Below are 27,093 nucleotides of genomic sequence, written 5' to 3' on the forward strand. Positions count from 1 at the left end.
ACTTCATTCGCGTGGATTAAAACAGTTTCATCAGGCATGTCGCGTAGGTTAATCGGCCAGTTTCAGTTTCTGTTTCAGTTTCTGTTTCTGGTTTTATTTTTATTTTATTTATTATTATTGACATTAAAAAATATACAAAGAGTTTTTGTTACATTCAGCGCCACAAAAACCACAGTTGGTTGTATTTATCTAGTTTTTTTTTAATTGTAGACCAATTTATTTATCATTATCTTTAGTTCATCTTATCAAAATGTAAGTGTAGTGTAAATATTGTGGTCGGTCATTCCATTATAATATTTTGTCTTACAATTATTATAGTTGTATACATTTAAGTAGCGAGTCACACAGAAAAGGACTACTTGTAATATTTTTAATTTAAGCGCTTTTTGTACTTGCTGTTGGTGTACCTGACAAGTGTAAATTAAAAATTTATAACACCCCCGACAAGTGAAGGTTACAGTAACTAGAAAAGAGCTGATAACTTTCAAACGGTTGAACCAATTTTCTTGGATTATAGCTAAGAACACTCTCGATCAAGCCACCTTTCAAACAAAAGAAAGACTTAATTAAAATCGGTTCATAAGTTTAGGAGCTACGATGGCACAGACAGATACACAGATATACAGATACTCACGTCAAACTTATTGGATCGGGGGTTAATAAATAAAATAAGATATTTGGTCTTGTCCGGTCCTAATATAACTGAGTTTAAGACTAAATTAGAATGAGTTAGAAAAACAGAAAGATATTTATTTGCTTGTTTACTTTACGTTGTTGTAAGTAAATAAACCTATCAGGGTGCCTCAGTTAGAAGAGTAGGTGTGGATCTGAAAGCCAATCTCGCTGACAGGGATCCCGGATTAGGGTCCAAAGTGAGGAAGAGGGATAAGGTTGCCTTTATTTATTTACAAGGTAACTGTTTCGGGATTTTCTTCTTGAAATATTGTCAGAGTGAACCGTACTTACTTACTATGGTCTCTTAGTTTACTCGACTTTCTAGCATTGAGTCCTCAAAATTGGCAATCCGTACTAATCCATACTAATACTTATTATAAATGCAAAAGTGTGTCTGTCTGTCGGCTAGCTTGTCAGGGCACCACAGTTTAACAGATTTTAATGAAATTTGGAACAGAGCTTACATCCCGAGGAAGGCATAGGCTACTTTTTGGAAAATCTGGAAAACCTGGAAAATCAAACAGTTTCCACAAGGTTCTTAAAGTCCTATCCATTCAGCCGATTTACATGGGCACAGACTTAGCTTGCGACCCGAAAATTGACATAGGCAACTTTTTATCCCGGAAAAGCAGAGTTTCCACGGGATTATAAAAAACCTAAATCCACGTGGACGGAGCCGCGGGCATCATCTAGTAATATGCAAAGTGAGTATGGTTGTCTGTTTTTTTACGTCCTATTTATGTAACCAATTTTAATGTTTGTTTGTTACAGAGATGTTTTGCATCCCAGAGAAGGACATAGGCAAATCACAAATTTCCCACGGGATTTTTACAAAACCGAAACTTCATCTAAGTAGTATAGTTTGTTCTAACGAAACTTCATCTAGTATAGTTCCTCACAGTCATATTTCCTGTACACCTAACGCCCAGGTTTCATACAAAGCCAATCTAAGTTTTCGTTTAGCACACAAGGTCGAGTGCTAATTTTAAGCAAGAAATTTACGTGTCTGAGAGCCCACGCTTGTATACAAGATTCCAATTAGGTGGAGATGTAGGTACTGGATGAAAATAGATTCCTCTACCCCCAGCCACTCTACAAATGTCTATAAAATAAGTCGCTACCTCCGTTTTCAGGGTTCCGTACCCGAAGGATGCCAATGGGACCATATCACTAAGCCTCTGCTATCCGTCAGTCTATCTGTCAGTGCTGTATCTCATAACGGTATTAGGTAGAGTTAAAAAAAAATCACAGAGTATGTATTTCTATTGTCGCTAGACAAACAATAACTAACCAAGATGGCGATTCGTTCGTTACCTCGACAGTCGACATTGATATTCGTTACTTCAACAGTCGATATCGATCGTTACATACCTACACAGTCAATTACGACTTTCGTTACTACGGCAGTCGACATCGATTCGACAGTCAACATCGAGCTTCGTAACCTCCACAGCCGATATCGACCTTCGTTACAACGACTGTCGACATCGACCTTCGTTACTTCTACATTGGACATCAAGCTTTGATACCTCCACAGTCACTCCAGACTCACGTTACCTCGACAGTCAACATTGAGGTTCGCCACCTCGACAGTTGACATCGACCTGATGGACGGACGGACTCACGGATGGACAGAGATAGGCATAGATAATAAGGGTTTTTTTCTTTGGAGTTACAGAACCCTGAAAATACTCTATAAAGCCTTAAAGATATTTCCCATGCAATTAATTAGATGTGCTCGCCCACTAGACAATGTTTGGCGCCCAAACGGTGATTAAAGTGCGGCCTTTCCAGCGGTAATTAAATTTGTAAGTGATACTGATCACTCAACGTTGCGATCGGCCTGTTTGCGGAGTTCGGGGCTTAGCGGGAAATACTTTCCTGATTGAGAAAGTTTGGGCTGATTGCTTTGCCTCATAGTTTTGCGTTTTTCTTTTCTTTTTATAGATCACAAGCTCACGGTGGCCTAGGGACTCTGATGGTAAGTGAAAAATGAAACCAGACTCCAGCACTTAACCTGAAACTTAAAAGTGACCGTCCAGAGTTCAATCCTGGGCTTTTGACCATTCGAACTTAAAACTCTCTACCTATTACGGTTCATGTAAAGATGTAGCCCGCTGACAGACAGACGAACGGACAGCGGAGGCTTAATCTTCTAAATATAGGTATAAAAGAAAAAGCTGACTAACTGACTGATCTATTAACGCACGTATTTATGTTGTTCACGTGGATGAAGTCGCGGGCATAAGCTAGTATGTAATATAGGATCCCGTTGACACCCTTGGAGTACGGTACCCAAAAAAAATGCAGTCATTTATTAAAAGGAGCAAATTAATATTATGAAAAGTAAATCAAAGGAAACTGGAACGTTTTCATCAACTAAGCAGATTATAGCAGCCGGGTGCAATTTATCCGCTCCGTGCATTATTCAGCAAGACTCAGCCAAGATGCTGTATGCCTGAGCTATTTCTCACTAGTCGTACCTCGACAGAGCTAAGAAAGTTTAAGAGGGGTCTCTCCGTCACTTGCTCCATACAAACGTAGTTCGTCTCTCATTGGTTAGTAAACCAATCATACTCAATGGAATTTTGTAGAAACGTTGCGGGAACTAATATCTATGCCTGTGGTTTTCCAGATTTCCGTTAAAATATCCGGTTTCAAAGTTCGCGGTCTTAAAAATTCACATACAAATCTTTGAGCTCCTGTAATTTTAAAACTACATATTTTTAGAAAAATCTAATACGTCACAGGTACAGGTATTAGTTTCCAGAATATGTCTGCAAAATTTCATGGACTTTGGTTGCTTAATATTCAAATGAAATTGGGACTACGATTGTATGGAGTAAGTGACGGAGAGAGCCCTGTTAACTTTGATAGTATGAGTATTGAGTAGGTAGGTACCTAATTTACTGTATTACTTGTGCCGGCTCTTTGATGATTGAGATTTGGGTTTTTTTTAAATCCCTATTGGTACTCTTTGATTTTCCGGGGTAAAAAGTAGCCAATGTAACTCAGCATTCTTCAGCGCCGAATGAGGAGTAGTTATGGTCTAGTCTTTAAAAAAATCGTATAAAGTTACTAGCTGACGCCCGCGACTTCGTCCGCGTGGATTTAGGTTTTTCGAAATCCCGTGGGAACTCTTTGGTTTTCCGGGATAAAAAGTAGCCTGTGTGCTAATCCAGGATATTATCTATCTCCATTCCGAATTTCAGCCAAATCCGTCCAGTGGTTTTTGCGTGAAGGAGTAACAAACATACACACACACACACACACACACACACACACATACAAACTTTCGCCTTTATAATATTAAGTGTGATGTGATGTGATACTTACTATCTTAAGTCCATTTTGGCCTGCTTTCGTCCCAGATTGCCTACATGCAAGCATCAACGATAAAGGTTGTATGTCAGTTGTTGAATAATATCAAATAAGCTTTAGCGCCCGTTAAGACGATAAATGTCGCATTGCTTTATTACCTAGGGTTGTGGCAGTTTAGAAATTTTAAACTTCAGACTCTAAGGATTTGAAGCTAGGGTTAAATTTATATAACGAGAAGAGGACGCAGACTCCCTTGAGATTTTGACTTAACTTTGAATAACTAACTATTCTAACTTTACTAACTATCATTTATTGTAAAGTTCTGTACTGTGCTTTGTTGGCTTAGGTATATGTGAGAGTATTCCTGTCACTATTTTTAGAGTTCCGTATCTCAAAACGAAAAACGGAACCCTTTTAGAATCTGACTGTCTGTCAAGAAACCTATAGGGTACTTCCCGTTGACCTAGAATCATGGAATTTTGAAGAAACGTAGATCTTATAGTACACATAAGGAATAAAATCCGAAAACCGTGAATTTGTGGTTACATCAAAAAAAAATTATAATGAGGTCATGAACAAATAATTAGTATTTTGAACTTTCAAAGTAAGATAACTATACCAAGTGATATATCATATTATAAAAGGGCTTTACCTGTACATTTTACAATAGATTTTTATTTATTTTTATGCATAATAGTTTTTGAGTTATCGTGCAAAATGTAGAAAAAAATACAACTGTAGTAAGAAAACCTGGTACACGAATCTGACTCGCACTTCTCCGGTTTTTTTTTATAAATAGCCTGCTATTATAAAAAATCCATACTGATGCTAGCTTTTCACGGCCCAACAGTTTAAACCGATTCTGACGAAATTTGGTACATGGTTAGCTTATATCCCGGGGACGGACATAGGCTACTTTTTATACCGAAAAATCAAAGAGTTCTCACGGGATTCCTAAAAACCCATACGCTTTTAACCGATTTGTATGAAATTTGGTACCGAGGTAACTTGTGTCCCTGTCATTGACATGGCATTTTATCCCGGAAAATCAAACAGTTACCACGGGATCTTTAAAAACCTAAATCAACGCAGACGAAGTCGCGGGCATCCTTTAGTAGAGAATAACAATTAAAATGTTTGGCTGAGATTCGATTTCATAACCTCTTGACAATAAAGCATTTTCAACGACCTGAGACATTTTTATTTTTACTTTATTTTCTAAAAAATTAACGGTGAACTGACAACCCTAATCCGGATGAAAACATTACGAGCTCCGAGTCACGCTCTCTTTTAGTAGCTGAACCGTATTTTATTAATAGTTAACCGATTACTTAGACTTGCATTAAGTTAAATATAAAATTTTATACTGCTATTACCTCATAATTACCGACGTTCATTGAACTTTCTAAAGCTGCCTTTCCACCAGGGCATCTTTTGTATACGGTAATTCATAGGATTTTGCATGTTTCTGTGGTAAAATTCAGGATTTACCGAATGAATGCAGAAAAAAATCCGAATTTAACTACATATTATTTCGAATAGTTCGACCTTTCACTTACGAATAGTACTCGGTAATTTTTTTTTGTTTTACTGCAAAATTCTAGCATCGTGCATTTGAGTTCACCTTCTTCTACCAGCACTTCTTTTTCACCTGATTCTTTTAGCTGTGGTGATGGAAAAAAAAGCAGTCCTTTGAGAGTTTTCGGTATACATAAACGTATATTCTTTCTACACCAATGTTCAAAGTAGGGCTCCAACGAACAGACGATGTTTTCAACGGATATAACAATTAAAAACCTCATTAAAACTCCTACTGCCATTGCCTAACCAACTTTATGTCTCTTGTTTCACAAGACATAAAACTAATTTGTCAGATGTCTTACACTTTGAAACTAGGTACTTAACGATAAAGGATATAAAATTCGCATGTACTTACCTACTCAGTATGTACAGATAGCAACAAAGTTAGTTTTGCACCCGCCAGTACAAGCGACTACGGGTGGGTGCAAAGCTTTGTTGCTGACTTCACCTAGGCAGCCTATGGGCGGGTTCAAGAAGGGTGCATTCGTAGTGCGCTCCAGACAAACGAAGTTTAGCTCTGATTTGAATATTAAACAAACAAACTCAATGATGCAGATGTCTGTGGTTTTGCCGATTTCCCGACTAAACTAGGTACTACGTGAACTTAACGAAGCAGAGTTAGCTTAGCTTAACTTTCAGTAAGTTTTTCTTTGTTCTTCTACGAATCTCTTTGTTTCTGATTTGATGATAAAGATACACCGAGCATGGCTCACTCGAACTTAGCACTGAGTAACTAAGGGTGAGATCTATAGAAGGCACTCTGACTTTGCTACAGATGTATATCTCTCACATAAACCTGTCTCGTTTTAACTCAAAGTCTGAGCAAAGGCAAAGTGCGTTCTATAAATCTCACCCTCAGAGCCAAGATATTTATTATATACCTACCTAAAGCTAAGTACATTGGGTGATTTCAATGAGCGAAGATACAAAACATTCGATCCCGTCCCCCGATACCTATTGAATGTGAACTATTATAATATCTTCCATTTTCCTCAAAGACTACCAAATGTAGGGTTGACAAGCATCCAGAATTGTGTAAATGTCCCTGATATAAGTTTTTGGTTATCCCTAGTTCACAAAATAGCTTAAGAGAACAGAATATACTATAATGTTTTTACAAACTACAACAAATTAGTACACATTTTTGAAAATTAATTTATAATTGTTACATTTGGAATTTGTTTTGCTTAAACTTTCACTTATCTTTTCATCTATTTATCAATTACTGTTGATTGCATTTGCTATATTCAATTTCTCTAGACAACCTCTCGTATAATTATATTATGATAAAATAACGGGTACATATTATTATCACGATTAATTTGATGATTTTTAATTGCCGATGGGACTCTCTCCGTATATTTGTTCGTCATCAGTAGATAATGAAAAATCCGAACGCTACACGTTGGCATAATTATAATAATATCATAAGTGGCACACTTATGATATTATAATAATTATATAATACTTGACATAATTAATATAATATCATAAGTAGAGAAAAATGAAATACCTTGCCATGTAGCGGAAAACCTGTTGAACTAATTTATACAGGACCAGAATATACTTAGTGACCATAAACCACATATCAGTGGCGCCACCAGAGCAAGTTTTTTTATACTGTAGGTATAAAAGCAGGCGTTACTTTGCGGAAGTCTATGATATACAAAGAATCAAAAGCTTAATTTGCTATAATCCGCTAAAAAGAAGGCAAATCTGTATGGTACAACATGCAGTATGCCACATGCACCACCCACCCTCCCACTTTTTAGTGGATTATAGCAAATTAAGCTTATGATTCTTTGTACAAGTTTTTGAATATTTCTGGTCAGGCTATACGTGAAATAAATAAATTCAATTCAAAGATGTAAATCGATTTATCGTTTAGTTTTAGATCTAGAAAAATAAAATAATCAGTGTACTTATATACTGACTATTTTATTTACTTATACAAGTACGTTTAAGTTAAGTTATGGTTTAAGATTCCTAAATAAAGATGAATGTGGGTCACTGGCAAGTAGCAACCCTAACTCTTACACAACCCGTAACTAATATACTTCCGTAAAAGCACACTTTGTCACAGTGTCACGAAACAAAAGCCTCCCAATGTATTGTTTCTTCATAATGTTCCAGTTTGCTGTATAGTGCATACATTTCGAGAACTCACTCGCCATATTTACGCTATGTGCTTAATGTCATGTCAAAAGTACGGTTTCCTTTAAATTAACAGGGCTGTCTCCGTCACTTACTCCATACAATCGTAATCCCAATTTCATTTGAATATTAAGCAACCAAAGTCCATGAAATTTTGCAGACATCTAACATTGTTGAGGTCACATTCATTTTCAGTATTGAAAAATGCAGTGTATACCAGCTACTCTAATCCGATAACGGCGCGCGCGTCAGGCAAGCTTAATAATTCATTCGTCAAAGACAAAGCCTCTACAAACTTTTACAATCGCCGACCTGTAACCTTCAGTATGAGTTTTTACTTCTCACCGATTTTGATCGAGAGTCGAAACAAAATAACGTCAAAGTAAAATGGACTTAAAGTACCTTGATTTAAAGTCAAAAATTCAGTTCAATTGATTTCAATTTCGCAACGTTTCCGCTTGGAGCGCTGGCTGTAAATATATGTACAAACTTGAGCATTAAAATAAGGCTATTAAGGGCCATTACACTTTGGCGCTAAAGTGTTTCGTCTCTCAAATTATGTTCTATCAACGTTAGTGAGAAGTAAAATAGTGAACAACTCGCAGAGTTACTATTGCTTTAGTATTTCTGTTGTAGTTCCGGAGTTGTGAAGTTTCCTCGCGATATCCTCGCACCTTGTTGATGTTGTAAACTGAACTGTGTATCTATAGAAAACTACGCGAAATACTATAAAGCTACTATCAGAGAGTAGGGGCGGACCAACAAATTCCTGAAAGGCCGGCAACGCATCGGTGCCACACCTCTGGTGCTGCAAATGTTCATGGGCGGCGGTAATCACTTAACATCAGGTGACTCGTCAGCTCGTTTGCTTGCTATATTTTCTAAAAAAAGATAGTCATAGGAAATAACTTAGGCACCATCTCCACGGGCGAGAGTATCGCGACGAGTCCGTCTTACTATCGTCAGATAATCTCCACGGTACAAAGATAATTCTTATCGTCGTTCGACTGTCGTCACAACTCGTATCGTCGCGAGTTCTAACGACAGTCCAACGACGTTATCGCCGCAAGACTCGATGATATCGTCGCGAGACGTGACAAGTCTGCGACGATATCGTTACACTCGTTATACACGTCCAGAGTCACTCGTCGAATCGCCGCGATAGTATTGCCCTCTGGAGATTGGCCCATAGAGTTTGTATTGGATTTGGTGGCACGGCGAGACTATCGCCGCGATACTCTCGCCCGTGGAGATGGCGTGCTAGATTCGTAGGGAACGAGGGAAGCGACAAAGTTTTTCGAGTGTAGTCGAGTAATGTAGCTTATAGCGTAGCGTTGGCAAACCCCTTCCCACTGGATGGAAAGACGATAACAAGCAGATCGCAGGGGACCGCTGGATACAGGCCACAGGCAGCGCAAGAATGCAGAGTATGAAAGTCTCTTTAGGAGACGTCTATTGACTGACGAAGAAGAGAGGTAATAGGGTATTGGACTGTAGTAATAAAATGATTGATGTTTTGTATAGCGGTAGTTTATGGCGCTATAATTCATTATTAAAGAGAATAATTAAATAATAATCATGATTTTTATTTATTTTTAACCGCTTAATTGTATCTTCTACCTAAGTTTTTCTGTATCTTTTCTGTTTCGCGGTTTACAATAAATTGTATCTAGTTATATGCAAATGCGTGTATTCCACTCGGTGAAAAACATTAGACCAAAAGCATAAAATCACACTAATATTATAAAGGCGAAAGTTTGTATGTGTGTGTGTGTGTGTTTGGCTGAAATTCGGAATGAAGATAGATAATATCCTCGATTAGCACATAGGCTACTTTTTGTCCCGGAAAATCAAAGAGTTCCCACGGGATTTCGAAAAACCTAAATCCACGCGGGCGAAGTCGCGGGCATCGGCTAGTAATGCATAAAATCAATAGTAAGTATCAGATCACAATAATAAACAAAATTCAAACTTCAGAACATTTCGTAATTATCATTAAATGGAGCATGAATGAACTCATACATCGAATGTAGATTAAAACCGCATTTAGGTACATAGAGTTTCTCATCTCGAATCGAAATAACGTATTATGAAGCAATATGAACTATGAAATTGACCGAATATATTAATAATACTAAATACTAAAATTTCCTCGCGCCCCCGCCCCTTTATAAATGCAAATCTATCGTTTAACGTTCAATTTCAATATTCAATCTATCTGTGGACTTCGTCTGTGATGGCGTTTGCTGGCGCGCGTGCTGTGCTTGTTTGGAGTGTTTTTTTTTGTTAAGAGTGGCTGGTTTTTGTGTTAGTTGGTGTTTTTTGGTGGTGGAACTGACTGGGAAGCGCTCTAAAGGGGCGCCGCGCGTATGTCGGCGGGCGCCGGCGCAGACGGAGTCCATACTTGTATAAATTCAATAACTTGAAAATATCTGCAAACTTGACATTGGCTAATCAGAGTGAAGCCAGATTTAAAGAAAAAAAAAAAAAAATCTATCTGTAACCTTTTGATAAGTTACTTAGCAACGTAATGTCACGTAATGTCAAAAGTACGATTATATGTAGTGCTTTTTTAAAGGTGAATAAATAAGAACTTTGTTTTTAAATTGGTGAAAAATGTCCTTTAATAATGTGTAGATCACTGGATGAGGAAGGCTGAGGACCGGGTGTGGTGGCGCTCTTTAGGGAAGGCCTATGGCTGATGATGATAATGATAATGAACTAGAGGATGCCCGCGACTTTGTCCGCGTGAACTTAGGTTTTTAAAGATCCTGTGGGAACTGTTTGATTTTCCGGGATAAAAAGTTGCCTATGTCAATTACAGTGACGCAAGCTACCTCGGTACCAAATTTCATAAAAATCGGTTAAGCGGATGGGTTTTTGGGAATCCCGTGGGAACTCTTTGATTTTCCGGGATAAAAAGTAGCCTATGTCCGTCCCCGGGATATAAGCTAACCCTATACCAAATTTCGTCAGAATCGGTAAAACTGTTGGGCCGTGAAAAGCTAGTAGACAGACAGACAGACAGACAGATAGATAGACAGACAGACAGACAGACAACTTTCGCATTTATAATATTAGTATGGATTGGATGTGTAGATGTGCAAGTAAAGTTTCTATTTGATATTCACCGATGAATGTTGACCTGGGGAGTTGCGAATTGTCGATTATGCGGAAACACGGGCCCCGCTGGGATCGATTGATCGCATTTACCTTTGTTTGTGTTATGCTAGCCCGCTTGCGACGGCCATCAAATGTGGGAGCTCATATCAACTGTGCTTATGCAAGCTGTTGATTACTGTTTTGAATGTAACATTTTATGATAAAAACGTGATGACGCACTTCAAAGATTTTGGAGCTATGTACATAAATAACTAAGCAATTAATATCACTTGTTTTAACAGTGGAAAAATCGTAAGACTTGGGCGCGTTTGGAACCCTCGTAGCTTTAGTTTTAAGTAACGTAATTAATTATCACCACTATATCGTACAAGTTTAACAATTTCGACCATCAAAAGGAGTAGGTACAATTGTACCGTAGTACCTACTTTGAATAAATGATTTTGACTTTGACTTGACTTTGACTACGGAAACCTGTATAATACCTAAGTTTTCTTTTGAAGGAAGTCGTACTTTTGGCTCGGACCCAGCATTGAACGAATAACGTCCTCCCCATCTAATTTCGGACGATCGGTCGGCATAGAAATTAACTATCTACGCGGAACATATTATAGGGTACAATTAGTGTGTGATGTATTCTTCACTCTTATAGCCCGAAGGGACGGAAATCCAACACAACCGGAGCGAGATTAGACGCAAGACCGACAGCTTTCCGTGCACTAAAGACACGGCACCACCAAGTGGACGCATACAGGCTGAAGGAATGGAATGGAAACGGAAAGGAAACAATTGTTCACCCAAATTGAAACAACAAGGGTTTGCAATTAAAAAGGGGTGAAATAACGTATTTCCGGTGAACCATTCATCTCGCACAACTGGCGGCAATGTTTTTATTTCCCGGGCAGTGCAATCAATCTGCCCGGGTACGGCATTATCCGGACAGAGCAGATTGTTTGACATGCCCGGGTAATGACCGGGTGTAATTAGTGCCTGCATAGTGCGGGCTGTAGTCTAAATAGGCTTGTATGAAACAACATAGGTACGACCGGAGCATCCTTAAATACATGTAATACTTTATACTTAATACTTAATACTTAATACTTTAATACTTGTCCGTACACATAGACAGGCTCGAAGGGCAGAGCAAATTTTGATTTTTTTGCACGACTAATCAAAAAAAGGTGTGTAATGTTTTCAGAGTTCATGTTGAAAAAGAAACGCACATAGATATGTGAGTTTCTGTTTCCCACCATAACTTCTTAATACCTGAAGGACGATGTGAGTATCGTACGAGTGGCACTAACTACTTTCTTGAATAAAATTCTACATGGCCGCAGCTGTATGGTGCCATTTTTGGTTTTACTTTTCTTCTAGTTTCTTTTTTTGGCAGAGCAGTTTGGAATTTATTTTTAATATGGGATGGACCTTTAAAAGTAGTTTCTATAACGACAAAACTTCGTTTATGCCATTTAAATAGATTTCGTTCCATTGTAAAGGAAACTTAGAGCCAGCATTGCGTACTTATGCATATTAAAACATAATATTATGAACTTTACCCGTAATATTAATATTTTTAGGGTACCTCAAAAGGAAAAAAAACCATTAAAGGATCACTTCGTTATCTATCTATCTGTCTGTCCGTCTGTCGTGTCTGTCAAGAAAATAAGTAGATAGGTCTTATAACACATGTAAAGGAAAAAACCGGAAAACCGTGAATTTGTGGTTACGTCACAAAAAAATGTGTTCATGAAGAATTAATAAATAGTATTTTTTATTTTCAAAGCACTATACTATATCAAGTAGGGTATCATATGAAAGGGGTTTACCTGTACATTCTAAAACAGATTTTTATTTATTTTTATGCATAACAGTTTTTGATTTATCGTGCAAAATGTCGAAAAAAATACCCGAGAACGGAACCCTCGGTGTGCGAGTCTGACTTGCACTCGGCCGGTTTTTTATATTAATACTGCAAAGTGCATTGCCGTTTCCGCACCACGCAGCAAAATTCTGATAACTAGAGCAGAACCGACACTTTGCGAATATTAAATAAGTATCCAAGTTTCATTTCTATACTCGTTATTTCTAATTCGGAATGAAATCTCCAATTTAACCTCTTTGGTGATCAACCGTGTGATCAAATCAGATATGAGGAGATCCGTAGAAGAACCAGAGTAGCCGACATGGTTCAGCGGGTGGCGATACTGAAAGGGCAGGGCACATAGTTTGAAAAACCGATAGACGATGAAGGATGAAAGCGTAGCGTTGGAAAACACCTCACTAGACAAAATAAAGGATTTTCGAAAATTCAACCCTCAAGGGGGTAAAATAGGGGATTGAAAGTGTAGTCCACGTCGTCGAAGTCGCAGAAATACTAGTCGCAGTCGAAGAATAACTATCTGCATGTCCAGCCCGATCCGTCTAGAGGTTTGAGCTGTGCGTTGACAGATGCGTGTCAGTCAGTCATTCAGTCAGTCAGTCAGCTTGTTCTTTTATATATTTAGATTTTCAATTTACAAAAAAGATAGTAAAAAAATCGTGTAGGTAAAGCTAGAAAGGATTTTCAAAAATTCAACTACGAAGGAGGCAAAATAGAGGTTACTAGCTGATGCCCGCGACTTCGTCCGCGTGGACTTACGTTTACAAAATCCCACGGGAACTCTTTGATTTTCCGGGATAAAAAGTAGCCTATGCCCGTCCCCGGGATATAAGCTAACCCTGAACCAAATTTCGTCAGAATCGGTTAAACTGTTGGGCCGTGAAAAGGTAGCAGATAGACATACAGACAGACAGACACACTTTCACATTTATTATATCAGTATGGATGTAGTCGCGGACGAAGTCGCGGGCGTAAGCTAGTAGATTATAAGTAGCTCCTCCGACACGGCTTTGTAATATTCAAGTAAAGTGAAAATAATGTGCTGACAAGGCGTGTTACGCAAATGGGGCCTATTTAGGAACTTTGGAATTACCTACACATACTTTGTAAGTCCCAAAGTAGCAAGTTACGTGCTCTACAATCCTTACATTTATATTGTAAAATGCGAAAGTGTGTTTGTTTCTTGGTTTGTCCTTCAATCACGCGTGAAGCAACGGATCGGCGTGATCTTTTGCTTGGATATAGTCAAAGACCTGGAGAGTGACATAGAATTTCTATACCGAGAAATCAAAGCTTAATGCGGACCGCACTTAAAATTACTTGCTGACCCCTGCTTTAGACTACAGTGTGCCATACTGGCCCAGTGCGGATTGGCAGACTTGACACATCTTTGAGAACATTATAATAGCGGTACGAATAATTGTCTGCCACGACTCTCTTCTCTCCGAGTTTCTTGCTGATTCTTCTCGGTATGAACGGCATTCCGAACCAGTTGTAGATTAATTTCACTCAAAAGCACTCGTAAAAGTCTACTTGAATAAAAATCTATTCTATTCTATTCTCTCATACAAAACAACAACGATAAATTACCACAGATAATAAGTAAATTACTGACGATGACGACACAGTGGGGAGCTGGGAACGTGGCGTAAGTGGGACAAAGCTAAGTCGATGAAGAAGATTTTAAACGGCGGAGTTTTCCGGAAATTGTAAAAGTTACGGGCGGCTTTGTCTTTGAAAAATGAATCAAGTCTTCCCGTCGGCGTTCTTCGTTGGACTAATTGTGCAGGAAAGCGCATCTGTGACGTTCTGAACTGTAACATTTTAGTCAAAGTTCATAGATCATCATCATGATCAACCCATCGCTGGCTCTCTAGTCACTACTGAGCGCAGGTTTTCTCTGAAAATGAGAAGGGTTTAGTTATAGTCCACCACGCTGCATGGTCAAGTGCGGATTGGCAGACTTCACAAAGCTTTGAAAGCATTATTAAAGCCTTCAGGCATGCAGGTTACTTTGCCATGTTTTCCTTCACCGTAAGCTTAGTGTTATACAGGGTGTACTAGCTAGCATAAACTTAGTGTTATTATTATACTACCTAAACACAATCCAATGCCGATAACCTTAATAAATAAATTGCCTTATTTTATAGTTTTAGTGATTTAGTATTTTTCAAACCCGCAATGTATAACGTGCAAAATTAGAGTCAATGCCCCTCCTACGACGTGGCGTTGACTCCGAGTGGCCTACTTACGCAACGGTAGTTGACCTCTGCCTCAGTCAGATGTTTTATTTGCAATAATATATATTGTGAACTTTTAAAAAATACAGGATTTAAAAAAAATATGTATTTTTTTTAATCCTGTATTTTTTATAGTAATTAGTATTTTTTTTTTACAGTAAGTATCTTATCACTAATCATTAGTGCTACCACCTGTATTCGTTTTTGCTAGAGTTACCTCTATAATTATACCTGTATATTTGCTTAAAATACACTCCGAAAACTCCGAAAAGTTAGAGGTGCGTGTCCAGAATCGAACCAGCTATCACGGTGCGCATGTATAATATGGTTAGGTCTAGTACCATTAGAGACCAGCAAATTATCATATCACGTGTCACGTCAGATTTAAATATCACGCAAATGTGCGGTTCTATTCAAGCATAAATATAAATTATTCTTAATGATGATGAGTAGCGCAATAATTTTAGACGTAATAAACGAATATGCACAGATAAAAGTACGATTTTGAATTTTGAGAAAAAAAAAGGGCGTCTGGCAGGGGTTGCCACGACAGTGTCTGGCCATGTAAGACCTGATTTATTATACTATACTAGCTGATGCCCGCAGCTTCGCCCGCGTGGATTGGTCAGATCCCCTGCAGCATCAGGATTGAGGAGTTAAACTCTAAATTTTTTATGAAACAATGTCGCGAAGTTCCTCTATCGATTAAAAAAGAAATGACACAAATCGGTTCAGAAATCTCGGAGATTTCGGTGTACATAGGTAGAAAAACACAACTCCCTTTTTGATAGTCGGTTAAAAAAGTAGCCTATGTTACTCCCTGGTCAATTCTCTACTTGTCTGTGAAAACCCCGTCAAAATCGGTCCAGCCGTTCCGAAGATTAGCCTTTTTAAACAGACAGACAGACAGACAAAAATTTTAAAAACGTGTGATTCAGTGTTGGTATCGTTCAAATAACCATATGAGCTTAATATGAGGTAGTTATTTCGAAATTACAGACAGACAGTCCAATTTTATTTATTAGTATAGATTCCGGAAAAAAATATAAATATTTATACTTTATACTTTAATCAAAGATTTTTTACATCTTAATAAGCCACCATGATCGAAACTTCATAGTCGCTGATCGTTCCTCCCTGTGTTGGGGACAATACGTAAAGAAACTTACAGCTTTTATAAAATAACGAAGGTCTGGCACTCGCTGGCTCTCTCTCTATAACAAAATGTAAACAGCTTTATAGCAGGTACCTCATCTGGTGTCCGCTTGTTTGCGTAACCAATTGGCGACGGCTGTGATCACCCACTGGTGGCGCAACCATTGACACCATCAAGTTGTGACAGTAATTATACCCATGGAACTACCTTCCTATGTGCTATCAGCTTAGCTTATTACTAAGCGACCTATACAAAACTTGTAAATACATAACTTGTTTAATTTTCATGGTTCATTGGTTTGAAGTTTGAAGGTTCATTATTTTCATGAAACTTGCTAAATCGTGTACCTACGAAAAAGTTTCATAAAGCGGGAAAAAGCAGTGTGTGGCTTTCAGAAATTAATATCCTAAAATATATAGCTTTTAGAAATTAATTTCGTAAAATTAATTTGGAGAGAAACAGCTAGGTAACAAGTCTCTAGTAATTATTTGCCTCGTAATATTGCACCAGGAAAACTTAATAAGTAGGTATACCTACTCATTAGAACCTGCTCATTAATAGCACTTATAGGAGATAGTAGCAACCCGCACCGGCTTTGCACGGGTAGCACAAACTGTCTACATATATTTTCAGGTGCATTTTTAGTTGTATTTTAAATGCGATTTTATCCCAAAACATGCCCAAAACTTAGTATTTTTCTAGATCTATACAAGAAGAAAATCTCCACAAATATATTATTGTCTTCTTGCGACTTTAACGGTAGTGGGCAAGCTCTCAAGAGGCTATATTTTTGTGAACATAATAAGTATGGGTTAATGAAAACTGCCACACCCCTTTCAGATAAGCCCGCTTCCATCTTAGACTGCATCATCACTTACCACCAGGTGAGATTGCAGTCAAGGGCTAACTTGTATCTGAATCACACTAATATTATAAAGGCGAAAGTTTGTATGTGTGTGTGTGTGTGTGTGTGTGTGTGTATGTTTGTTACTCCTTCACGCAAAAACTTCTGGACGGATTTGGCTGAAATTTGGAATGGAGATAGATAATATCCTGGATTAGCACATAGGCTACTTTTTATCCCGGAAAACCAAAGAGTTCCCACGGGATTTCGAAAAACCTAAATCCACGTGGACGAAGTCGCGGGCGTCAGCTAGTTAAAAATAAACAAGTGTAAATTAAAAATTTATAACACCCCCGACAAGTGAAGGTTACAGTAACTAGAAAAGAGCTGATAACTTTCAAACGGCTGAACCGATTTTCTTGGATTATAGCTAGGAACACTCTCGATCAAGCCACCTTTCAAACAAAAAAAAAAAAACTAAATTAAAATCGGTTCATTAGTTTAGGAGCTACGATGCCACAGACAGATACACAGATACCCACGTCAAACTTATAACACTCCTCTTTTTGGGTCGGGGGTTAAAAAAAATCTCGTAAAATCAGTCTTTCCATTAATGAAATTGTCTGCGGTTGAAAGAGGTACTAATCTTCAAGCTCGTGTAACTTTGAATTTTTTTAAAGAAAAGTCTAGATTCTAGAACTGGCCTAAAAACTATATGTACGCTATTTAAGTGGGCGTCTTGCAAACAATTTGTCTGAGTGTTTCATCGAGCGATACAAAGGTACGCCCCAGGTAGTGCAATCACTAACATGCAAGTTGCTGTCATCGAGATACATCTATTTAGGTATAGAGGAGCCAACCTCTTACATCAGGAAAACCGGTCAAGTTCGAGTCAGACTCACGCACTGAGGGTTCCGTACTCGGGTATTTTTTCCAACATTTTGCACAATAAATCAAAAACTATTATACATAAAAATAAATAAAAATCTGTTTTAGAATGTACAAGTAAAGCCTTTCATATGATACCCCACTTGATATAGTTATCTTACTTTGAAAATTTAAACACATTTTAATTTTTTTTTAATGATGTAACCTTAAATTCACGGTTTTCGGATTTATTCCTTTATTTGTGCTATAAAACCTCCCTACCTACCAAACTTCATGATTGTAGGTCAACAGGAAGTAGGTACACTATAAGTTTTCTTGACGACACGACGGATGGACGGACAGACAGACAGACATACAACAAAGTGATCCTATAAGGGTTCCGTTTTTCCTTTTGAGGTACGGAACCCTAAAAATAAAAATTAAAACCACAGTGCTTACTATCGCATCAGGGAGGTTGTCAACCATTGTTATTACTCGTTACTTGTTCTAGTATGACAACTCTATTTCTACAGTATGATCACTGAGAGAACGAAAATACCAGTTGCTTTTTGAACTGGAAGCAATCTAAAGGAGAATGCATATTGCCTCAAAATTCACCAGAGCCGCAAAAAGCGCATTTCTCACTAAAAATTCGAGAACAGTCGCAAGCTATCCATCAGCATTCTTTCCGCCCGGACCGGCTGAATCTGTCACGCGTAAATTGTCATCACTGGAAAATGCATGGAGAAAACCTGTAAGGACCAACACACATCGAAAATGTCAAATGGCGCCGATGCTGTTCTCTTTCTTTAAACTGAATTTAGAGTGCATCTTTGTCTTTTTAATATTGCTAAAAACGGATGGAACATGAATTTAAAGACTCATAATTTTAGTGCACGCTACAAAAAACAATAGGCTCGCGACTTGCAGCTAAAGTCACGAGGTTTAACAACTCTAAGTTTTTAAAACTGCCAAACTGTGTATGTCCTTTCCATATTACATTAGTAAGAGGGTGCGAATACTCTACAATTAAGCTGTTCCCAGAATCAGTACCAATTTCAACCATACCTACGTCAAAGTAAATAAGCTTAGTTCAAGTTGATAAAAAAGTAACCGCGAAGTTTGATGGAGCAGGACAGTAGCAAACCTAACAGCAAACCCTATCATCTAAACGCCAGCTCTTGCAGTGTTTGCGGCTTTTTAGCCTATTGCAAACCTTCTCGGTCATCCCTTAGTATGCGATGACCCTTATAACGTTTATTTCCAACATACCTATAGAAAACATTTTACTTCTGTGAAATGGATACGTCTTGTGTAGTAAGGCAATCCATTGCCTTTGAGCATGACGTTATTATTTTGCAGTTTATATTTTGAATTTCGCAAATTATCTGTTTCTGTATTTTATATTTGTAACATAATATGAACCTATTGCTTTTTTATCGTTTTTCTTTATGCTTCTGTTCCGATGAAGAAAATAAACTAGCTTTTTGAAAGCATCTATTCTGAAAAATAAAAATAAATCGATGCTCGCTACGCTCATATAACAGAAAGATTTTTCAAGCTTTACAAATCCTAATTTCATGGCCATGGCTGGTATAGTAATTATATAAGGCTAGCTTTAACTTTTATTGTAATATTTTCAATAATAATAAAAAATCCTAAAAAAAATTATATTATTAATTTAAAAAAAAATGTTTCAACGTGTGGCCGTTATAGACTTTGAAACCATCCAACCGATGTGCCTCAGACCGGTTTCAATTGAAAAAATGGATGCAATGCAAAAATGGATGGAATGCAAAAATGGTTTTAGACCACTAAACAATGCATTAGGCCTATTCCTTCTTTAGCGCAATAGCAATGATAGCCACGCCACACGCCTGGTATCCGCTAGGAGGTACTTTTGATAAAATATGAAATAAGTACAGTGGACCCCAGGTAATCCGACAAACGTTTTGCAGGGCAGTGTCGAACTATCGAATTTATCGGATTATAGAGTACGGCCTAAGACCCCTTATAGTCCAGAATTTTTTACAAAAGAGTAAGTACCTTGTAATCCGACAATCCAATCCAATGATAAGATTACAATTAAATTAATCAGATTAAGATGTTATACATACTCTGAAGTACAAAACATATACTTCATTATTTATATCAAAAGTAAATTAAATAATAATAGAGATGTCGGATTACAGGAGGTGCCGGATTAGACATTGTAGCCATTGTATTTAAATAGGTATACATGATTGTATTTTACGTTCTTGATGGAATTAAATCTTCAGTAATATTCGTACAGTCATATATCTGTGCACGGAGAGTCCTGGTTATTGGAGCAGAACGCCTACTTTACATATTATATTGGTTTCCAGATCCGGGTATATTTTTAACCAGAGAGGAAGTACTCAATTTCGACTCCAATCTACATACGTAATAAAACCATTTTTATTACGTGCTACTTTTTATTAAGAGGGGTCTCTCCGTTACTCGCTTCATACAAACGTAGTTCCAATTTCATTTGAATATTAAGCAACCAAAGTCCTTGAAATTTTGCAGACATATTCTAGAAACTAATATCTATGTCTGTGGTTTTCCAGATTTCTGTTAAAATATTCAGTTTCAAAGTTACGCGGTCTTAAAAATTCACATACAAATCTTTGAGCCCCTGTAATTTTAAAACTACATATTTTTAGAAAAATCTAAAACACCACAGGCACAGATATTAGTTTCTAGAATATGTCGGCAAAATTTCATGGACTTTGGTTGCTTAATATTCAAATGAAATTGGAACTACGATTGTATAGAGTAAGTGACGGAGAGAGCCCTGTTAAGGCTTTAAAAAAATATGACAAATAATTTAAAAAGTTCAAAAGAATCGACTGCTCGCACTGAAATGCTCTATCTCACACATTTTGTTTTTCAGAAAATAAGGATGGTCTTCGCACTTTCTCCTTTACTTGTGATATAAGACCTAACAATCTGCCATATTTCATGATTCTATACCCTATAGGTTTTCTTGGCAGACTGACAGACAGACAGACAGACAGACAGACAGACAGACAGATAGACAGACAGAGAGATAGACAGACAACAAAGTGGTCCTATACGTATAAGGGTTTCTTTTTTGCATTTGAGGTACGGAACTTCAAAAAGAAAAAAATCATCTTCGCCATCATCATCAACCCATCGCCGGTACACTATTGAGCACAGGTATCTTCTTAGAATGAAAATTCTTTAGGCTATAGTCCACCACGCCTAGCCAAGAAAGTGTAGATTGGCAGACTGCACACCTTTGAGAACGTTATTGCGAACTCTCAGGTGTCTCAGGCATGCAGGTTTATTTGCATTTCATAATAATTTTTAACCCCCGACCCAAAAAGAGGGGTGTTATATGTTTGACGTGTGTATCTGTGTATCTGTCTGTGGCATCGTAGCTCCTAAACTAATGAACCAATTTTAATTTAGTTTTTTTTTTTGTTTGAAAGGTGGCTTGATCGAGAGTGTTCTTAGCTATAATTCAAGAAAATCGGTTCAGCCGTTTGAAAGTTATCAGCTCTTTTCTAGTTACTGTAACCTTCACTTGTCGGGGGTGTTATAAATTTTTAATTTACCTTATAATTCATTTCATTATAATATGTTTTAGTTTTAAATAGGTACGGCTTCATATTTTCAGTATTCGCACTGCGCAAGTTTATTTATTTTGCTCTCGGTAGACATTTTACGAAGTTGAATCTATTAAATTAATTGAGTCTACGTAAATTAATTTTAAACATAATAGTTAAATCACGTCATTCACTCTAAGTGCAAATTATTCTTTCATTATTCCAAGATTAATTCAAATTCGAGAATTATTTGATTTCCCAAGGGCCCAGACGTCTTTAACAAAAATCGCTTTTGATTGCGTTTGAATAAAATTAATTATTTTACAAGTAGAAGAGGCCCGCGGCTTTGCCTGCCTGGATTTACATTTACCTTGTGGGAAGTTTTTCCTGTCCTTAGTTGTACTTTTATTATGAACTAGCCGATGCCCGCGACTTCGTTCGCGTGGATGTAGGTTTTTTAAAATTCCCGTGGGAACTCTTTGATTTTCCGGGATAAAAAGTAGCCTATGTGCTAATCCAGGGTATAATCTATCTCCATTCTAAATTTCAGACCAATCCGTTCAGTAGTTTTTGCGTGAAGGAGTAACAAACATACACACACATACACACATACAAACTTTCTCCTTTATAATATTAGTGTGATGTTCTTCGAGTTCTCTCTACGAAGAGCTAAACGTTTTATTATGTGCTTGACAAACTGCTAAATGTATTCGAGGCAGCCAGCGAGTAACAAGTTACAATGTACTACCCGTATGAACAATTTGTATACGTCTTCATTCAACAACCGCTACTCTGTACTGGCGTGTACAAAAGCTCTTCTAAAATCTATACTAATTATTATAATAAAAAGGAAATGTTTGTAGTTTGTTTGTAGGAAGTAATCTCTGGAACTACTCAACCGATTATGAAAATTCTTTTACCAATATAAAGCTAAATTATTCTTTAGTAACATAGTCTATAAGATGTATTTTATTTTTAAAAAATTAGTGATATCTATATAAATTCTAATAAGTATTTAAAAGGAAAAGGTGACTGACTGACTGATCTATCAACTTACTCAAAGTACTGAATGGATCGAGCATGCAGATAACTATTATGACGTAAACATCCGCTAAGAAAGAATTTTTGAAAATTCGACCCCTAAGTCAGTAAAACAGGGGTTTGAAATTTATGTAGTCCGCGCGGACGAAGTTGCGAGCATAAGCTAGACTTTGGCAATGAAATTGTACCCAATTTGAATATTGATTTGAGTTTTTTTGTATCGCGAGGTCTATCGAACCCTCGCTTATATTATTGAAACTGAAAAATAAGTCACTTTCGTGGCAGACTGTAGCAATTGGGGTCCATTACGCCGCGCGGGGTCCCTTGATTCAATTCCACGATCTTTGAGAGGCGCCGCGCTTCGGAGCGTTTTATTTCAGTCGAAGATGTTTCGCGCGGCTATACCTAACTCTCAAGTGCCTGTGTATATTGTTCTAGATTTACAAGTAATAAATGATAGTGCTAGGAGCAGAAATGGCTAGGAGCGATTGCGCGCTACATCCGATCCGAATCAGTGACAATACGTTCCGAAGTAGGCATAGAATTATTTGTATGGTAGCTTGTTTGTACGTACTAGCTTCGACTTCCGTCATTCGAGTTCTCTCCGTCATCCGTGAGAATATCTCGGATGTCCCTCGGATTAAAATCGGACACATGATGTAGACATGACAAAGGTGTCCACAGTAGAGCTTGTATTTGGATCAGAGATCGGATTAGTGCGTAAGCAATATCCAAGTTCGGTCCGATTTTTTTACGGACTCGGATCGGATGAGTGGATAACCGCTCTAAACATGTTTTATCAAGTGCTACCTAATTTGACTTTTCCATTTATTATCTGACTGCGGCGAATTCCAAAGGAGGGTTTAACCTGTAGGTATGTATATGTATATCCGTTCCTATGTCCGCTCGAAACTGCTCAACGGTCAACCGATTTTGATAAATGATACGTCATTAAATTCGTCTGGATTGCACATTAGTTTCACTGGTCACTGGTGCGCGTGATTTAATTTTTTTAATCCCGTGGAAACTTTTGCCGGGATAAAAAGGACCCTATATCCATTTTAAGAATGTAAGCTATGTCTGTATCGAATTTCGTCAAATTGGTTAAACGGATGAGCCGTGAAAAGCTAGCACACAGACAGACACACTTTCACATTTATCATAGTACTAGCTGATGCCCGCAGCTTCGCCCGCGTGGATTGGTCAGATCCCCTGCAGCATCAGGATTGAGGAGTTGGAATCCAAATTTTTTATGAAACAATGTCGCAAAGTTCCTCTATCGATTAAAAAAAAAATTACGCAAATCGGTTCAGAAATCTCAGAGATTTCGGTGTACATAGGTAGAAAAACACAACTCCCTTTTTGAAAGTCGGTTAAAAAAGTAGCCTATGTTACACCCTGGTCAATCCTCTACTCGTCTGTGAAAATCCCGTCAAAATCGGTTCAGCCGTTCCAAAGATTAGCCTTTTCAAACAGACAGACAGACAGACAGACAGACAGACAGACAGACAGACAAAAATTTTAAAAACGTGTGATTCAGTTAAGGTATCGTTCAAATAAACCTATGAGCTTAATATGAGGTAGTTATTTCGAAATTACAGACAGACACTCCAATTTTATTTATTAGTATAGATGGAACTTATGGAACTATGGGTGAAGATGAATGTGTTGTCTAACAAAGCCTACAATATTAGGTACTGTTTGTCGAGAAACAAACTAATTAACCCTGACGTGAGTGCTAACACAAGAAGAGGCTGAGTAGCTATGTAGAGTGGCCTGCAGTCCATGTTGGTCCAGTAATTCAATTTGCCTATTGACATCCACATCTGCATCTGCACTCGAGATGCTTGTGTCAACGCTTGCCAGGCAGGACAAGTCATTTATATTTGTACAGACAAGTTTTGTAGAAGTACGCTGATAAAAGCATATTAGGTCCGTATTCGTGGATTATAAATAATTAGGTATTATAAAAAATTAAATCAAATGATATCAAAAATTTATTGCTGGTTCTTTTCGGTAGAAAAGGCATTTCGAACTATTAGTAGATATACATTTAACGAGTCGAAAGTACTTGTAAAAGTTCATTTTAAAGTCGGTTTTATTTTTCTTTTGAAATTTTTTTATTTCACAATTTTTAGTGGCCCCACTGTACTATAATATGCTATGCCCAGTTAAAACCCTACTGTTTACTAAGATATTACACTAATCGCGAGCATTTTACTGCTATCCATTGAGATATTCTTTTGATCTTCACCAAAATATGGGACCACCTGCAAAGTAGGTATACCCTTTCAAAAAAAAATCCAAATCGGTCCAGGCGTCTTAGAGTAATCGGGTAATATACATTAAAAAAGAAGATTCCGACGAATTGAGAACCTCCTCCTTTTTTCGAAGTCGGTTAAAATAAGGTTTTATTTATTGCATGCTACATAATGATCTGACGTACTTAAAGATTTACCTGATAGAAGCTTTCGGAAAGTAGGTTCCCAGACATGGCATGCTAATATGCATAGCATGCATAAAATATGATATACCTAAGCAGCGAAATAAGCAGTAAGCTGGTATTAAGCAAAATTTAAGATGCCTAGCTTAGAGGTCCCAGGTGTGTCGGTTGTATTTAGCATTAATTACTAACTTGAATAACTAACTAGAAGATTAGAACTAGGTACTGCAATTCATTTTTTACTTTCAAAAGATAAGAAGGTGAAATAATTAAAATTATCATTATAATTATATAATTATTCAAAATATTTGATTAAAATATCGACAGCTTCAAAACGTTAGTTCAAGTTACGTATTGGGTAGTAAAAGCGCAATCATACAGGAGAGGAAAAAAGTTACGTGAATAAAGTGACAAAACTGTTCTGCCGAAAACCGAACTAAAAAGCAATAAAAATTACATTTGAATATGCTATGTTGAATTTTTCGAAAAAATTATAGCCAGTGTAATTTGGGATGATGTAAGGATTCTAACGATACACATAAACCAATTCATGCGACTGGACAAAACTTCATAGATTCATTTTTTCTACGCATATCGCAACCATAAAAGTTGTTGAAATCGGATCACATTTGAATTCATATAGAATTTATTTTCAACTAGAGTGCCAAGTATCCCCTATTCCTACTTCAACTCTGCAAATTAAAATCACGCCTAATAAATTTAATTTTGTTCCAGGCAAAGGAGATGACGCAAAATGAAATTCACGCACACCAATTATTCTCGAGGAGTACCACACGAGGGACCAAAACCACGCAATCAACTCGACGACTCTCGGGGAATAATCCAAAATGAACTCGCGAGCGAACCAAATAATTGAGATGGATCAAAAAATATGTGGGAACCAATGTCAGAATATATCGAAAATAAGCACCTTTACCCTACGACCGCCAGATAGTGATGTTAACCGAACTATAATAATAGTTTCGCAAGACGAAAAGAATGATACGCTGTTCAACTATTCAAGTTACTTCAGTGGATTCAGTGATTTTGATAGGACGTTCAACGAATCTTTTTTAAATTCCACTTACAAAAACGGAACGTGTAGTGATGTGCAGTATAATTTTTGGGCGTTATCGTTGATTATATTTCCGTTGCTAACGTTGTTCGGGAACGTTTTAGTGATTATAAGCGTGGCTAGGGAGCGCAGTCTGCAAACTGCAACGAACTATTTCATAGTGAGTTTGGCGGTCGCTGATTTGTTGGTAGCGGTTGTGGTTATGCCGTTTGGAGTTTATTATTTGGTAAGTAACATTTAGATTATGGCTACACTATTTAATTATTAATTACTAGACGATACCAGCGACTTCGTCCGCGTGGATTTAGGTTTTTGAAAATCCCGTAGGAACTCTTTACTTTTCCGGGATAAAAGTAGCCTATGTCCGTCCCCGGGATTTAAGCTAACTCTGTACCAAACTCCAAACATCAAAATCGGTTAAATGTAGTATAAGTAGAAGCGGGCGTTATTTTGCGGAAGTCATGATATACAAGGAACCAAAAGCTTAATTTGCTATAATCCGCTAAACAAAACAAATCTGTATGGTGCAACATGCAGCATGCGACATGCACCGCCCGCCCTCCCACTAATAAAAATGCAGTAAAAGCCAGCCACCAAGCAAGCCAAAAGCCTGCGACTCGTTTGATGTCGTCTGTCCACCTAGTCGGGTAAATATTATAGCTACAAACAAAATCTTAGATAAGCAAATAGCGACGCGCAGCGAGCTGAGTCCCTTTGCTAAAGGATCCTGGATTGGTTCGGAACTACTCGAACTTACGTCGACTAAATACCTGAGTAAAGCAGTAACAATCTATACAAATAAAATCGTTTGCATAAAAAATAATAACCCCTCTAATCCCAAGGGAAAATGTCGTGAGATGCATTAATTTATCATTATTCTTATTCTCTCCATTCGCACCCTTGTCATTCATCATCCCGAATTTCCTTCCTCAAATCCGTATTTTTCTCAGGAAGTGTATAATATTTTAGTCCCGAAAAATTATTGTAATATCCTTGCAACATCGCAACGGCTCAGGAAATTATACTGTGCATAATTTGTTTAGGGAAAATGTCGAAATTTATTCCGAAAAACCCGGTCGAGCTCACTTGACAGACAGACAG

General features: G+C 37.5%; 1 protein-coding gene across 1 annotated transcript in view; it reads left to right on the forward strand.

Annotated features, from left to right (window-relative positions):
- The window catches only part of LOC123873125 (dopamine D2-like receptor), a 159,136-nt gene that overhangs the window by 99,682 nt on the left and 32,361 nt on the right, over positions 1–27,093 (forward strand). The window contains exon 2 of the mRNA XM_045917836.1: positions 25,653–26,218. Coding sequence (XP_045773792.1) covers positions 25,766–26,218 — 453 coding nt within the window. The 5' untranslated portion in view covers positions 25,653–25,765. The remainder of the gene's footprint in view (positions 1–25,652; positions 26,219–27,093) is intronic.

The sequence above is a fragment of the Maniola jurtina genome, chromosome 16 (assembly GCF_905333055.1).
Source record: "Maniola jurtina chromosome 16, ilManJurt1.1, whole genome shotgun sequence".
NCBI classification, from domain to species: Eukaryota; Metazoa; Arthropoda; class Insecta; order Lepidoptera; family Nymphalidae; genus Maniola; species Maniola jurtina.